Here is a 17,107-nt window from a genome sequence, read left to right as displayed (position 1 = left end):
TAGGATTATAAGTAGCATATTAAATGCAGAAAAAAACAGCACCACTCAATGTACTATTTCTGGCTGTCATAAAAAATATCAGAACAAAATCTAAAAGCTGACAAACTACAGTTATCAAATTATATATATTTGATCATTATGTTTCCCTTTGCAAGTATGCAGTCAAAAAGGTCAATGGATTCAAACCGGGATGTGCTGATGGGAACTCCTGGCCGATGATAACGTTAATTTACATATTTACCGATGTCAATTCCTACATAAACATACTTACTAACCTCCTATGGAAACATGCAACTCAAAAGTGTCAAAATTGGCCTGAGTTAATTGAAAGATAAGATTCTAAGAATTTACAGAGGATTTTGATAGGCCCAAGATGTTCAAAATATATTTAAAAGACAACACAGAGAAGAAGGATGGGCAATAATGGATGACTAGCATTTCATGGCAAACTGATCAGTACATACCCAGAAAGAACTTCTTAGGAACTTTGATTTCCTCGTCCTTACTGTCTGTTGCTTGAAAACAAAAAAGAAAGGAAAAAAAGAAAGAAAGAGAGAAGAAAACATTGTTTCCCTCCTTACTGTCAGGCAAACAGCTCCAGAAAAGTTAAAAAACTGATAGATAATGAGAGTATCCATAACTGCACACAAGTTCACTGAAATATTTTTGCTTAATTATATAGGATTTATATAGATGTATACTTAGCTTTACACTTGTGTTATTTGTATGTTCATCAGATACACTGTCATTCTTGAACAAGGACATATTTGATGTTTAATTCTCAAAAAATGACTTTTTCACCTAAGTTTTGAGTGAGACAAAACACATTCCTGATTTAAACAAAGAAGATTCTGTCAATCATATAACCCGAACCATTTGCTATAGGCAAGCAAGAACCTTTTGAAAAATATGTGATAAATATTTTACATTCATGATTCTGTGAGACTTCATTAAAAATCTCGAGTGCTCTTTCTTATCAATGTGTTACCAGTTGGTCCCAAGAGTTTCATAGTTTTCAAAGCCTAATGAGTCATCTCCTAAAGTTAAAACAACAAAGTTTTATGTAGTTATAACATTCACATTCACATTCTGTTTGCTCGCATTTACTATAGCTCATATAATGCTTCGACATCTTTAAAGAAAAGTCTGGCGCAAATGTTTTAGTTCTGAAAGATTTCTGTTTTGGTACTAGCTTCCTTTATGTGTGGTAGCTCACCACCAAGCACACAGATAAACAGAGAGAAACCATTTCAGCAACAAACATCTACCACTTTAAATGTACCTAAGAAACAAATAAAATAACATATATGCATGTCTTGATTAATGGCCATAAAAAAGGTAATTTTACCGTAAGGTAAAACACACACATATATATATATATTCTCTCTTTATCACAGCAAAGAGTTTCACTACAGACTGCTCAAATGAGATTTTACCTTACATCAAGACTACTTAAGAATTTGGTTTCAATGTGACTTACAAACCACTTTTGCAATAGACCATACCTGTACACACGTGCTTGGCAAGAGGATATGGCCCTTCATTTAGTTTCTGAATAGAATGTGTCTCACAGCACATACTGAATCTATCTAAATATCACACCTAGCAAAAGCAGAAACACAGATGCCACATAAATTAGTCTCAAACACAAGGGAAACGTGTGTGTGTGAGTGTCTGTCATAGAAATTATAGTACATTTTTAGAGGGTGAAAGAACAGTGTAAGTGGTTCTAACAACTGAGCAACTGTTGCCGTTCAACTCCCAATCAGATGGCTAGAGTTAGTTCAGAGAATGCCATCTGAATATACACTATACGTCCAAAAATATCCAAAAGCAAAAGCAAAAGTTGGAGTGGCATTTGTGATCCAGAACTAATCATATATCAGTACTTGACCTCACCAATGCTCTTGTGGCTGAATACAATTAAATCCTTACAGAAATGATCCAATACGTAGTGTAAAGCCTTCTCAGAGGAGTAGAGGCTGTTACTGTAGCAAATTGGGGGGGATCCCTATTAATACTTTTCTTTCAGTTGTCTACATATTATTAAATACTACATATATATATATATATACATACATATATCCATACATATACAGTAACTGTAAATATGAAAGTCAAGCCAAAAGGATTTATAGAATAATGCAACAGCAAGTTCTGCTAAAAAGTCACAGTACTTCAATAGGCTGTTTCTCTTTTCTCCTCTAAACTAGTGGTTCCCAACCCTGCACCAGGTAAACACCCTGCATTCTGGACAACCTCCTCATCATCAAAGAAGCAAAACATGAAGAAGCAAAACAAAATTAGGACAGGCAATGGCAGAAAATGAGTTGAGTTATTCTTAGGTTATAGTAGTGCATTTAAAAGAGCCAATCAAGTTACTAGTAAAGCCACTCGTAAGAAAAGCCCACCTTCATTGTGGCGATATGTGCTTGAGGAGTAGCTTGCTGAAAACATAAACATCTTTTGCATTATTTAAGTCAAATACTACAAGCAACTTGTAATTTTTGTATGTATGTGTGTATATATATATATATATATATATATATATATATATATACACACACACATATACACATACATACAAAAATTACAAGTTGCTTGTAGTATTTGACTTAAATAATGCAAAAGATGTTTATGTTTTCAGCAAGCTACTCCACCTGTGTTATTTGTACCCACCCATCTACCCAATCTTCCAAACAACCCATCTACCCACCCACCCACAGCTCTGAGCTAATGCCATTATACTTACAACATTCAGTGATTCCTGGAGTCAAATGTACATCAATCAAGTCTCTATTTCTCTCATAATTACAAATACAAGACATATACAACATGCTACTGTTAACACCTCTCTACAAACAATGAAAATCATTAATGAACTTGCTAATGCATACCTGTAAATGAGCGGCGCTTGGTGCTGATTTCGGTAGCCACACGGACACTAGTACACAAGTTCAGCATAATCAGCATGGTGGCAATCATTATGATGCTTTGCCACAACAGTGCAATTTCAAAGTAACGTCCAAACCTAGAAAACACAAAAATGCAAAGAACAGGGCATATAAATCAATGAGAATGCACTCTTTTACATATCCCATCCTATGAACTACTATGGAGGACCAGATTTACCAAAATGAAAAATAAATTAAATTAAAAATAAATGACTTAGTAAATTAATATATGAAGTAGAATTGCAAAGAATAATGATGATAAATCTAAAAATAAATATATATATACATAATTAATATATGAATAAAAAAACCTTATATAAATTAATAAGTCTGCATTTACTTATATGTCTATTTAGTAATTTCCCCTTCTCACTAATTTTTGTATTTATTTTTTTGTTATTTATGTTTCTTTATTAACATTTTTTCTATTCATTTATTTTCATGACTATTAATTTATTTATTTATTTCTCTATTTATTTATTTCTGTATTTCCTTGTCCTCATGCTAATAAAGGGGCTCTCAGTCAATGATGTCACAGCATCTTAATATTCCTATTGGTTGATCGATATCAGATTCTGTAGATTGATTGTTCATGTCTTGCTCTCTCAACGGTAACTAAGGACAAGACAGTACAGTAATGGCTTCTTACAGGCAGCAGACAGTCAGAGATCTGAGAGTCTCGGCTGATCTGGCTGAAAATGCAAGTACGGATTGTTTACTCGTTCATATGGAGGCTGTGGCGGACAGTTTGGTCCATTATGCTGCCTCTGCTGATACAGAGGTTGACCCCGTAGTGTTCAGAAATTTTGGAGGAGGAGGTTCATCTTTTTCTGCAAAATTCAGATCAAACCCAGACATTTGAACCCCCTTTCTCACATACTGCCTGTGGAAGCCATCGCAAGTTATTTACTGGCAGGTTTGTCTGTTCGTGGCATTGCAGCTCTTTATGGAGTTGGCGAAAGAACAGTTTAATCAGCTCTTCTCCTCCTGGGCTTGACTGCTAACCTGAACGTGAAAAACACGCCTGCTAATTATCATATGAACGACGGAATACAGAAATAAATAAATGAATTAATGAAGTAAATAAATAAATAAATGAATCAATGAAAAAATAAATAAATATATGAATACATGAATAATGAATAAAGAGAACAAATGTTAAAAATATAGATATGGAAAAAATATATAAAAATGGCATTAATAAAACAACAAATAATACAGAAATAAATTGAGAAATATATAACTGCAGAATAAAGAAATATGTGTATAATTACAATTACAATAAGCAATATATACTTTAATTTTTTTATTGATTAATTTACTGGGCCATTTATTTTTTTTTATTTTATTCATTTTTCAATTTGGCAAATCTGGTCCTCCATAAACTACTGGTGTTATATTCCATAATGTTATGCAGAAATCTATGAATTTTAGACATTACCCAGATAATCTTGACACTTGTTATGCCAAACAGACCTATGTTTTGAGTTTGTAAATCTAAATTAGAGGCAAAACCTTCAGTTTAGTATGTGCCCTCTCTAAGGTGAATGAAATGACAGAAAATAACTTACCTGAAGAGTATTCTTAAAATGTTAGCTACAAGAAGCACAAGACAAACATAGGTGGAGAATCCCTCAGCGTTCTGCGTCCTGCGGATGTCTCTGTATTGGGGGATGTATGGTACCACACCACCAAATATAATAGCAAGTGCAGCGATCCAAGAGACCAGTTGATTGATAACATAAAGAATCTGATTAAAGACCTCATCTTCCATATTCGGACAGTGCCAATGGACTTTAAGTGCAAAGCCTGGTCTATTGCTGACCAAAGTAAACGTATAATAATAATAATAATAATAATAATAATAATAATGCATTAAATTCGTATTTGCCCCAGGTCTATCTGTCGACTAGCTCAAAGAACCACTAGTGCATTCTGCTGTCTGACTATGATAAATAGTCCAAACATGACAAGTACTTGACCATACCTGAAGGAAAACAATAAACCGATACAAGACCGCAGTTATAACGACACTATACTCAACTGCAAAGATCAGGTTGAAACTGGATTTATAGAACCACCTTAAAGCTATAGTAAATGTATCCACCCACATATCAGGCTAGCTACCATTCGTAATTGTTAACTAGCGAAATCAATGAAAAAAAAGAAAAACGCTTCCTGCCCAGTAGCAACGTTATTGTACAATGATGCTAGTATACTAGTAGCAAAGATGCGTTGTGCAGTCAACTTGGTCCTCTTAACATTCAACGTTTCTCGGGTCGCTGAATACTCCTGGGTATAAAAATATTCATAGATTTATAAGTTTAGATTTGGAACTCCTTAAAACAGCTAACTTCCTACTCCTTCCATCTATCTGTAGCTGGAGACTTCCTTATAACGACATCAGACGTCACAGCACACTAAATAAACGGGTCCTAAAAGGAGCCTGGTTAGGTGTCCGTCCGGAGAAGAATAGAGACGTTCCTCCTAGTTGAGAAATTAATCGCACACATTATTGTCCCAATAGGTAAACCTTTTTTAAAAATGTGTCCCTAAATGCAGACTCATTCCTTTAGTTTACGGGATTAGCTTTAGAGACTGACTACGTTCATAAATAAACTTACTATTTTCAGCTTTCAAGGGGATTTACATAATTTGTGAAAAAATCTAGGCCATCGCATCCCTCACGGAGATTACTACACTCTGTTACTCACAGGGTTAAGGAGACTATGACTTTCAAATCTTTTTTTTGAAAAAGATTTTCTTGCTTCTGGGGACCCCTGTCCTACAGTTTAACTATTCACTACTTCAACAAACCTTATCTAGCTCACAAAGTGCTTAATAATCAGTTGATTAGGTGGAATAGACATATTGAAACAGGGAATTGTTGAAACTGTTTGGGGCAGAGGGATTCCAGGAGCAGGATTTAAAAGCAAGTCTCCATATAGTTACTTATAAGTCCCATGAACAGCGTGTAGAACGTAAGGATTTAGGGCTACTGCAGCAAACCATGGATGACTGGTGAGGCAGTGTACGACCCCAGTCTGGTCACATCTGTGAACAACCTGTATGGTACGATAACAGTATCCCTGTTAAACTGGCAGCATGCGAAAAAGCTAGGTTGTGATGCTAGTAGTTCCAGAGAACAGCTAAAGGTAGCTAACTAGCTTAGGCTACAAAGGTTTGATTAGCTTGTGTTCATAAAAGTTTAGAGCTTTGTAGCTAGTGCCCACAAGAAGTCCGCCATAGCTTGATATCAAAATGACTGAAACTTAGACAATGTTTAAAGAAATCCACCTTATTTGTTTGAAATTCAGTACACCTAAGTAATCAGGACTTGGGTTTTACTGAATGTGTATTTTGCTGAGCAGATAATTAGAAGCTAGCTGTCACGGTTTAAATTAACTTCCTACCATTCTGGCGCCTCTCTCACTTGCTGCTAATCATTTTCTGACGCTAACTCTTCGGCAGCTTGAGTCACTGCCTCAAAGTGGTAAGGCTAAAGGCACCCTGCCTGATCAGAAACACCTTCCCCAATCGAAGATGTGTATGGTAGTGAAGAAAAATCGTCAACCTCGTAAGACCTCTCAGTCACAAGCGTGTTATTTGATTTTGTCACTCTCCATATTTTCTGGTAGCTAACGGTAGGGAGCTCTAAGCCCACAGCAGCTCAGCCCACCTGGGTTCCCTCCCAGCCCCATCTCCAAACCCCTAGATCACCGCGGTGCCCCTCCCATTTTTGAGCATTTTTCAAAGCTGAGCCAGGAGTGGAGTTGTGAAAGTAGGGGGTGTAGTTACTCTTTAAGGAGGCTGCCAGTCTTATTACGTCAATAGTGTGCAGCAGCATTAGCTTGCATGTAGCAATATTCATATTTCAACTCTTTAATGACCTTGTAATTGAGAGGATCCAGTGATATTCGAGAGAACAGTGTTCATAGAACAAAGCGTATTGGGTTCTGAACATTTTTATCTATCACGGGGTCCGATAGAGGTGATTTTTTGAAAACCCTGTTCATTCTGGCCATAGAGAAATCAAGCTTAGACCCGGAGTTCCTAATATGGGCATAAGAGTATGGCGCCGACTACAAAATGACGACACGACTACAGTGGCATAAGTCCCATTGAGGGCACAAATGCTAAACGTGCCCTTTAAGAGAAGCACGCTTTTCACACAACGCGCATGCTCACTGTACAACATTTGGATAGCGCCTCCGCTGGCTTTTCACCAGCTTGCTAGAGATTACTCCGCCTGTTCTTTTCCTCTTACACTTAGCCGCTACGTGGCTAGCTAGCTAACGGAAAAGCAGCAACTGGAAAAAAAATCATTCATTAGATTCAAACGAAGATGTCTAGAGTTTACATTGGAAAGTTGAGTTATCGCGCAAGGGAGAAAGACGTCGAAAAGTTTTTTAAAGGATATGGAAAGATTTTAGAAGTGGACCTTAAAAATGGGTAACCTGAATGTCTTCCACATTTTGAAGCTAAGTTAGCTAGCCAGGCCAAGCTAGCTAGCTGGCACAAACAGTTAGCATGTTACGCTAGTTAATGCTGAAATGATTAATATAACGTTAAATTCAGTTTAGCGACATGGGGTAGGATAGTTTTTTGACCGAAAGTTGTGCTGGGTGTTGGTTCATTGCATTCGGGAAATGAATACGTTACTGACTCCATTTAACACCGATGAGTATAATGCGATTAACGTTACATCGTTAGTTTAGGCAGTTCGTTCATCAACCCCATTGTTGGTCGGTTTTTAACGTATAGTGTCAGTGAATCCAATAAGCAGTAACCTAGATTCAGTGTACATGCTTAATATAGAGCAAGTAGTTAAGTTTGCTGTGCTCGACGAATGAAAATACTAGCTAGCGTTAGCTATATCAGAGCATGTCTGTATAGCTATAGCTAATCTTTCCTCCCGTACTGCTGCAGATTATACGGACACGAGCAGCTACAAACCAAAATGACAAGTTTGTTTCTCTCTTGGTCAAGGTACGGATTTGTAGAATTTGATGATCCCCGCGATGCAGATGATGCAGTATATGACCTGAACGGGAAGGACCTGTGTGGGGAGAGGGTGATTGTGGAGCACACTAAGGGACCACGACGTGATGGAGGTTACAGCTCTGGAAGAAGTAAATTATTATTTACAGTATGATTAAGCATTTATTGGTGGGACACTGAATACTTCTGAAGGTTTAGGTTGGGATGGCTGTGTATTTGCGAAGGCATCTCAGATAGAAATGGATTATTGGTGGAGTGCAATCTTAAGTTGCAAACTAAATTGTAAACTAAAAGCACTTGAAAATTGAATGGGGTATGTTTGTCTTAAGATGTGTTGATGTCATTATTGGGTCAAATGAAGTGACACATAATCAAGCCATACCGTTAAACAAAACAACAAAAAAAGACCTTGGACTTATTAAGTGGGAATGGAGCAATGTGAGCCACCATGAGTACATTGTCTGAGAAGCCTGATTGCCTTCAGTTTGTAGTTGATTGGAGGACACTTACCAGTAGTGTTCTGAAATAGATGAATTTGGATGGGGAGCTGGTAAAAATTAATTTTCTTTTTAGAGCGGTGTAATGATTTATAGTAATTGCTGTACTCTGAATAATGATCTTTCCAGTGATAACTTCAACAAAGTAACTAAATTAACTAATTTCGGTTTTCTAAAACTTTTATTTATTTACATTTTAATGAATGTTACAGTAAAGCTAGAGATTTAACAAAGAACCTCAATGTTTTAATTGAAAGTGACTGCCTGCCCCTATTGCTGGCCATGGTGTCCCCCCCTTCCCAAGCGTGTGCCTCTTTGACCATTCTGGGCCCCTGTGCAGACCAATAAAGGGAACCAATGTGAATGAAGACCGCTTTTCCCCTTAGGCCGGGTGGTGAGGATGCCATGGGGTCAGGAAAAGATGTGGGTTGAGCTCTTGTAGGTTCCTGAACTATTTTGGTTTTAGTTTGCTTTTCCTCCTTTTTCCTTTTCATTATTTGAATTTAACATCACAAAGATTTGATGTTGGTTCACTGAAGGTTCAAGTACTTGATTTTGTATAAAGTCTCCTTCAGAACTGGTTCATGTAATTAATGTAGATTCCACTGATTATTCAGTTTTCAGTTTATGGCTGTTTCAGTGTGTTAAAAGTAAACATTTTTTTTTTATTAAAACACATACTGGAGTCTTGTATAACTGAGCTTTTATTTTTACAATAAATTTAGAATTCACTGTATGTGTAGTTAGCTATAATCTGAAAAATGTAGTAGAATAGCTTTGTTACTGCTTTCAATTTTACCCACCTCCAACCTTTCTTGCCCACCCAAACCGATGTATGTTGTTGTCCTCATCATCTTGAAGGTAACTGGTATGGGCGTGGGGGGAGGGACAGATATGGTCCACCAACACGTACTGATTACAGACTGATTGTGGAGAATCTCTCCAGCCGCTGCAGCTGGCAGGACCTGAAGGTAAGAGTCGTTTTGGTCTGTGGTGTAACCTCATTTATTGTTTGGGTTGGGCCTTTTTTCGTTCATGGTTTGATTCATATCTTGGTTTGCCTAAAAAACTGAACCAACACAGAACAGTGAGCGTGTGTCCTTGTGTTTGGGGAAGGAAGATATTTAACATTTTTTTTTTTTAATAATACTTTACAAATTTACAGATTTTACTGAAATGGCCATCCATAAACAATTCTCCTAATGATGGTGAAATCACTTAAAAACACTACCTCGAGTGGCTTATTGTTTTATTTCATACCGTGCTCAAACACATTAAACACCACAATGCCTCTTTGTCCCCAGTTCAGTTTAGGTGAGTATCCACTGCCATGAAAAGAAAGTATAGCTTTTGTGCCAATATTCGGCTCACGCTCCATGTGATGAGCTTGGTGTCTGACTTGTGGACCGCATTCCTGATGACTTTTTGATTTTAAAGCCCAAGTTCGCTAGAAAAGTAAATTTAAGAAAACCGTGGTACACAACCTGGCTGAAAGTGAACTGGTGCTAGGGCAGTATGTACATATTTGTATATGTTTTATAGTTGTGAATTAGTTACTAAACTATGGGACACTATTCCCCACGTGATGTCAGTTTTAAGTAACAAGACATTCATTGTAAAATCATGGTTTGAGCCAGTGGGCCTACTTAAAAGAATGTGGTTCACAGAGCTTAAAAACAGTGTTATTAGAGTGCTTGACAGCAAGGCCTAACAAAGCCAGCTTTCGAATGATTAGAGACTGGGCAAATATTAACACTAGGCCTACTACATATAGCGAAAGGAGCACTAATAATATATCAAAAAGAAATGAGATTATGCTATGAATTGAATTATAGAAATGTGGGATAAGATTGGTTGTTTTGATGTATTTTAAAAGTGCTCCACTGACTAATTTATTTGCCTTATTTCTTTAGGTTATCATAACCTTTTAATCATCTCTCTCATACAACATAAACCAAAACTTTTTAAGTTTCTCTTGATATCTACTTTTTATTCTATTTTTTTATTTTATTCTATATTTCTATTATTATTATTTATCAGGCCTTGGCAATGTACATACACTAAATGGACAAATGTCCCAAAACTTTCCTCCTAATGATTCAGTTTAGGTGCTTAAGCCACACCCGTTGCTAACAGGTGGATAAAATTAAGCACATAGCCTTGCAGTCTCAATAGACAAACACTGGCAGTAGAATGGGTCGTACCGATAAGCTCAGTGACTTTAAACATAGTACTGTAATAGGATGCCATCTCTGCCACAAGTCAGTTTGTGAAATTTCAGTTCTGCTAGATGCGCCCCTGTCAACTGTAAGTGCTATTATTTTGAAATGGAAGCACCTAGGAACAACAGCTTAGCCACAAAGTAATAGACCTTGCAAACTCACGGAGTGGGGCCGCCAATTGCTAAAGTGCACAGTGCCTATCCTCTGTTAAATCACTTACTAAAGAGTTCCAGATTGCTTCTGGAGGCAAAAGAACTGTGTGTTAGGAGCTTCACGAAAGGGGTTTCCATGGCTGAGCAGCTACATACAAGCCTAAGATCAAAATGCACAATCCCAAGTGTCGGGGGCAGTGGTGCAAAGCATGCAGCCACTGAACTCTGGAGCAGTGGAAAGGTATTCTGTGGAGTGATGACTCACGCTTCTCTATCTGGCAGTCTGATGGACAAGTTTGGGTGGGGCGAGTGCCTGGAGACCGTCACCTGCCGGATTGCATTGTGCCAACTGTAAAGTTTGGTGGAGGAAGGATAATGCTGTGGGTTGTTTTTCAGGGACTGTCCTAGGCTCCTTAGTTCCAGTGAGGGGAAATCTTAATGCTTCAGCATACCAAGATATTTTGGACAATTGTATGCTTCCAACTTTGTGGGAATAGTTTCAGGAAGTCCCTTTTCTGTTCCAGCATAACTGCCCCTGTGCACAAAGCAAGGTCCATAAGGCATGGTTGGGTGAGTTTGGTGTGGAAGAACTTGACTGGCCCACACAGACCCCTGACCTTAGTCCCATTGAACACCTTTGGGATGAACTAGAATGGAGATTGTGAGCCAGGCCCTCTCGTCCAAAAATAGCGTCTGACCTCACAAATATACACATTTCAAAATTTTGTAGAAAGCCTTCCCAGAAGAGTGGAAGCTGTTATAGCTGCAAAGGATGGGACCAACTCCATATTAATGCCTATGTATTTAGAATGGGATGTCATTAAAGCTCCTGTAGGTGTAATTTGTAGGTGTCCTGATATTTTGTTCCATATAACTTAGTGTAGTCCTGTAATGTTTGCTGTTTAATGCAGGTAAAATAAATAAATGAAAACTATTGGTCACAAAAAACATCACATCCATATCTGCTCACTGGATTCCAAAACCATGGACATTTAATGTGAGTTGGTCCCTTTTTTTGCTACAAAAGTCCACATCTCTTGGAAAGCTTAGCACTAGATTTTTGAACATGGCAGGGATTCACTTCCATTCAGGCATATTAATGTTAGTGAGGCCATGCACTGATGTTCAGTGATAAAGACTTGCTCACAGCATTCCATTCCAGCCCAAACCATGAAAAACAGTCCAAACATATGCCCTAGTCAAACATGGTTCATCAGTTGAGTAGAGAACTCCTTTCCACTGCTCCACTAATTAGAAGGGGTGTGCTCATACATTCGCCCATGTAATGTATCAGAAGTTCATGTGTTTTTTCCCTCATTCTATGAAGAAAGATTATTTTCCAGATGCATGTATGAATGCTTTATTGTTCTGTCTCTTCCTTAGGACTATATGCGGCAGGCTGGTGAGGTGACATATGCAGACACTAATAAGGGTCGCAGAAATGAAGGAGTGATTGAGTTTAGGCTGTACTCAGACATGAAGAGGGCACTGGAGAAACTGGATGGCACTGAGGTGAATGGCAGAAAGATCCGTCTGATTGAGGACCGCCCCAGTGCCAGACGTAGACGCTCATATTCACGCAGCTGCAGCCGCTCCAGGTAGAGATCTTTTGGCAGATAAGTTCTGTCATTAAAATATATATTACACAATGTCAGCAGTCTAAAACAGTCTGATGTTAATTCAGACCTGTTGTAGAATAAAAGCTACAGTATCATTTCAACAAGCCAATGAACATAATTAAAACCAAGATAACTATAATTAGTAGGGATGCATCGATACCATGTTTTTCAGACTGAGTTTGAGTACAGATTTTTTAGTACGTGCCGATACAGAGTCCTAAACCATATTGAGTACCCTTCTTAGAGCTACGTAGTTAGTGTAAATGAGTACAATGTACCTTAACAGTTAAATCATTAAAATCAAGCTGATTTTAAATGAACTGCATTAGCTAGTTGTGCTAACTGCATTAATTACCTTGGATCACGTAGCGCTGCAGTGGAGAAGAGCGTCTTTTCTTCCACGTCAGAAAAGCGCTTTTGTACAGCTGTAAGTAAAGTACACTCATAGCTTTGAGCACTGATTAGGTTCTTTGAACATCAGTCTCTGTAGCACATTGATGGCAGGAATCATGCCTGAGGAGCTTTCTTGTGGAGTTTTATGTCTTATGTCATTTGTTTGGCTAGTTGAGCTGTAGCTGTTTGTCCCCTAAAGTTAGACATACACTGCAATTTTAGAAGTCTTGTTTGTTGGTGAGTTGCACTGTACATTTGAATAATCTGCTGTGTATGGATAAAGCCTACAATTTATAAAACTCTGTCCATGCTATTTTTGCGGTCTCTTCAGCCTTTTTTGCAAACACAGTTAAAAAAAAAAACAACCTTTAAACCCCACTATTCTACTCACTCAAACAGAGTAAAGTCGATGTATACAGACTTTGGTAGCAATATTCTTTTTTGCCTCTCTTTAGCTGACCTTACGTGTCTCCACCCATATCAGGGAAGCAGTTGTGATTGTGTTTAAAATGGGCTAACATTGCACAGTGTATTCCTGGCAAGAATTTGCCAAGGTAGAATGTTTAATGTGACCAGTGGCTTTGTTTCTGACCAGCATGGTATCGGTAACACTTTTCTGTGTGAGCAGACCATTGTTCACTGCCAGCTTGCTTCATTGGTTCATTAGTGCAGCAGTGCCTACGTCACATAGTATCAGCTAGTATCGGAATGTTGACATCGATGATTTTTTTTATTTTTTTTATTTTTATTTTTTATTTTTTTTATGAGTAGGTGTAAAAGAGCATGGTATCGAAGCATCCCTGATAATTAGTAAGCCTCTTAAATGGCCTCGTCTTATTGAAGGTATCATTTTAAAAAACACATGTTCATTCCTGCCAGATTCAACCATGTCTCCCATGTAAAAAAAAATGAGAACATGATTATAACGCTTATACTGTTTTGGACTTCTGGATATCTATAAAAGATGCTTTTACAATGAGAGAATATAAATATACAGTTAATTCAGTACACAGTTAATCACAGTATACAATTACTCAAGGTAAGATGTTCAGCTTGCTCTCAATATCACAGACAGTGACAGGAAATAAGTATTCAGACATTTTTTTTTGTTATTTACTGTACTGTACTTCCAGTGTATTTATCCACCTTAAATTTACAATTGACATCTTTTAAATTTGTACTTTTAAACTACTAATAAGTACTTTAAAAGTGTGTTCACAAGCATAAACAAAATATTTTAAAACAGAGATAAATAAAGTAAAACAAAGTTTTCAGACCATATTTTAAAATATACATATATTTAAAGGTTATACATAAAAATGCCATGTTCTGTATATGAAAGCTGTGAAAATAAAATGAAAAATGTTCTGGTGCAAAATTGCCATTGCTGTTTTTATAAAACATGTTGCCATTTCTTTAGAAGGTTTCATTCAACAAGTAGCAATTATGGTGAAGGTGGAAGAGATCCCTAAAGTTTTCAGAGACAACATTTATTAAACAAAACTCGAATGGAAAAGCCTACAGAGGAGTAGCAGTCTTTAAATATCCCTGCCAGTACAGTTGGTTTGATAATGTGAAGTTGAAAAGTTCATGGAACAAATCATCCCTAAACAAGTGCACCATGCAAGATTTCTCACAAATAATAAGAAGGGTAATAGAGAAGACAGCGGTCATTTGAAAAGAGTGCAGGATGACCTAAAAGCAGCAAGAGCAACAGTTACACAGAAAGCGATAAACATTGAAGTGCATTGCAAACATGAAATAAAAATTGAATTTGGCATTTAGTTTGTCGTGTTTCGAGAAAGAAGGGTTGCCTGTATGATCCCAAGAACACCACACCCACGGTGTAGAGGTGGGAGCACCTTGTGTGGTAGGAGCAATTGTAAATCCAATACAGGGACCCTTGTAATTTTGGGGGAGTCGAAGAAAGTTTGCTGATAGGAATGGGCCAAAATCCCATAACGTACTAATATTCGGGGTGTCTAAATACATTTTTACGTATCAGTTTTCACTAAATACGTATCCGTTTTTTAAAATCTTTATGATTATAAATACATACTTTTTTTGTTTACAAGTACAAAGGGCAGTACATGTCCAGCTCGGCCTCAGACTCTGCCTATGAGGAACACCATTGGTTCATGATCTGCTGAATACTTTGTTTTATTGGCTCACTATCATAATTTTTGGCATCAGGTTGCAACTGAAGAATGACGCAAGAACGCAGAATGAAAGTCTTCAATAATGTATTGTTGAAATTCCCAGAATTCTCAGTAATTTTGTTGGTTTGCTGGTTAATTAGCTTTCATTACGATGGGGCTTTGTGTTTTAAATTTACCAGTTCTGCCTGTATTGCTGTGATAGATGTATATATGGGGACTCAAAGCTTAGCAGTGTCTTTTAAGACTAGCATATGTGAATGAAATCAGTCAGTCTACCTATATTTATGTCCTGAAAAAGTCCTGGAAAATTATTTCATACCGTGTCATTGTTGTAGTTTTTAGCATTGTTGACTGCTTAACTGCTGATCAATTTCAAAATTTTAATTAAATTTTAATTATAACTCCTGATAATAAATATGTCTCAGGTCTCCTTCGAGGAATAGGAGGTCCCGCAAGAGCCGCAGCCGTAGCCCCAGCAGAAGTCGCTCCTATTCCAGGTAACACTCCATGAACACCTCCATTTGTTAATTTGTGGCAGACTTGTAAAATGGGTCATTTTACTTTCCACAAATTTTGGTTGTGAGTGAGAAACATAGAAGTGATACCAAATATGAATTTATGTGGTTAAGAAAAAGGTATGAGGTATGTCCACTTAAAGATAAGGAACTTTCAAATTCCAGCACAAATGGCTCTGTTGCACAGTCCATGGAAATGTCGAAAGACTGAGTTTATTAGTTAAACCTACCATATAGATTTATAATTACTGACTGTGGCCCATCTGTGCAGAACTTGCCATTCTCTGCTGCATCAACTGGTAGAAAGGAACCAATAAATGACCACCAGCTTAGAATGGTCAACCACCTAAATATTTCTTGATGAGAGAGGATGCAAAGTGTCTGATGAATCATCAGTAATTGTATACATACAAAGTGCACCTTGTAGCATGTGTACTTGAAAAATGGCCATTGAATGTAGGGACAGATAAACTGGTAACTTGTGTGTATTAATGTCTCCATGTTTAAAATGTCATGTTATGACCATTTAATTTTTGTTGTTCTCAGGCCTGCAGTCTCCCGGTCCCGGAGCAGATCTTTAAGCAAGAAGAATCCGAATAGGAAAAAGAGGGAGGAAGAGGAGCGTAGCAATGAAGATCATGCTATTCGGGAGATGCAAGGATGCCGTGACGAGGCCAGGAGTCGCAGCAGGAGTCGTAGCTTTAAGAGAAAAAAGGGCAAACAGGAGAGCAAGAGGAGCCACAAAGAGTCACGCTCTCGATCCAGGTCCTGTTCCAGGTCTTGCTCCAAAATGGGCAGCAACAGAGATGGCTCCAAAAAGTCTGTCTTAAAGAGTCATGAAGCTGTGAAGAGGGGTGATGATGGAACAGCAGAAAGGACCTTGCATTCCAGATCGCGTTCTCACTCCAGATCCCAGTCTCCCTCTGCTTCCAAAGCCTGGGACAAATCCAAATCCCACTCCAAGTCCCAGTCACACACCCCAGCTAAGGGCAGCAGTCGCTCTGCTTCAGCAGCACACTCCGAGTCCCGCTCTAGATCCTGTTCAAGCTCAAGATCCCCATCACGCTCACGCTCTCGATCATGAGCCTGAGTACTGTTTTGCATTTCGTAATTTACCTCACCAACCTCTTTTGTCTGCCCCTTTGTATTTTTATAAATACTGCAGTAGATAGATAAGAACACTTGTGCCATGTGTTTGCGCTTCATTTGCTTATTGATTTCATTTCTTAATATCTATTTGTATTCGTCACTGCTGTACACCTTTGAGTAGTGCCGTCTTTTGAGAAGTGTCTGTAGAATATAGTCATTGCTGTCTTAAGAGCTTTGAAAACATGGAGAAACTAATGTGTGAGATTAATACGTCATAATCTTTGTACTGTGCACAATAGGAACATTTTTTTTGCTGGTATGTAGAGTGGTGTTTATTGTACTTAATTTTGTCTGTCATTTTGTCCTTCTTTAACCATTTTCGTTTAAGACATGAAATAAAAAGGCTTGCGTAATAACAACGTATATCTGATCATTTCATTTAAAGGGCTTTGTGTATGTTGTAAATAGATTCAAGAGTGATATGTTGCTGCAGAAAGTCGATTACA

At 37.7% G+C, this 17,107-nt stretch overlaps 2 protein-coding genes across 3 annotated transcripts in view; one reads left to right on the top strand and one right to left on the bottom strand.

Annotated features, from left to right (window-relative positions):
• Positions 1–5,498, bottom strand: part of LOC118805902 (solute carrier family 66 member 2) — a 47,515-nt gene extending 42,017 nt beyond the window's left edge. Inside the window, exons 1-3 of one of the 2 annotated variants that reach the window (XM_036567054.1) lie at positions 4,526–5,498; positions 2,898–3,031; positions 465–515 (exon numbers count right to left, since the gene is read on the bottom strand). In XM_036567054.1, the coding sequence (XP_036422947.1) occupies positions 465–515; positions 2,898–3,031; positions 4,526–4,830 (490 nt within the window). In that variant the 5' untranslated portion in view covers positions 4,831–5,498. The remainder of the gene's footprint in view (positions 1–464; positions 516–2,897; positions 3,032–4,525) is intronic. The other variant, XM_036567055.1, reaches the window with a different exon arrangement.
• A 1,654-nt stretch (positions 5,499–7,152) lies between these two features.
• srsf4 (serine and arginine rich splicing factor 4) lies at positions 7,153–17,020 on the top strand. The gene is made up of 6 exons (XM_036567053.1): positions 7,153–7,406; positions 7,944–8,086; positions 9,314–9,423; positions 12,210–12,424; positions 15,423–15,494; positions 16,059–17,020. The coding sequence occupies exons 1-6, from the start codon at positions 7,300–7,302 to the stop codon at positions 16,594–16,596; spliced, it is 1,185 nt and encodes a 394-aa protein (XP_036422946.1). The 5' UTR covers positions 7,153–7,299; the 3' UTR covers positions 16,597–17,020.
• Positions 17,021–17,107: the final 87 nt, after the last annotated feature.

The sequence above is a fragment of the Colossoma macropomum genome, unplaced genomic scaffold (genome assembly GCF_904425465.1).
Source record: "Colossoma macropomum unplaced genomic scaffold, Colossoma_macropomum, whole genome shotgun sequence".
NCBI classification, from domain to species: domain Eukaryota; kingdom Metazoa; phylum Chordata; class Actinopteri; order Characiformes; family Serrasalmidae; genus Colossoma; species Colossoma macropomum.
The sequence above is the reverse complement of the archived record's forward strand: the minus strand, read 5'-3'. Positions and strand labels throughout refer to the sequence as shown.

What these genes read in the sequence shown, in the direction of transcription:
- srsf4 (XM_036567053.1), top strand. Translation starts at nt 7,300, where the DNA reads ATGTCTAGAGTTTACATTGGAAAGTTGAGTTATCGCGCAAGGGAGAAA. An exon ending in GCAGCTGGCAGGACCTGAAG is followed by an intron (nt 9,424 to 12,209) that starts GTAAGAGTCGTT and finishes TCTCTTCCTTAG; the next exon opens with GACTATATGCGGCAGGCTGG. An exon ending in CGCAGCTGCAGCCGCTCCAG is followed by an intron (nt 12,425 to 15,422) that starts GTAGAGATCTTT and finishes AATATGTCTCAG; the next exon opens with GTCTCCTTCGAGGAATAGGA.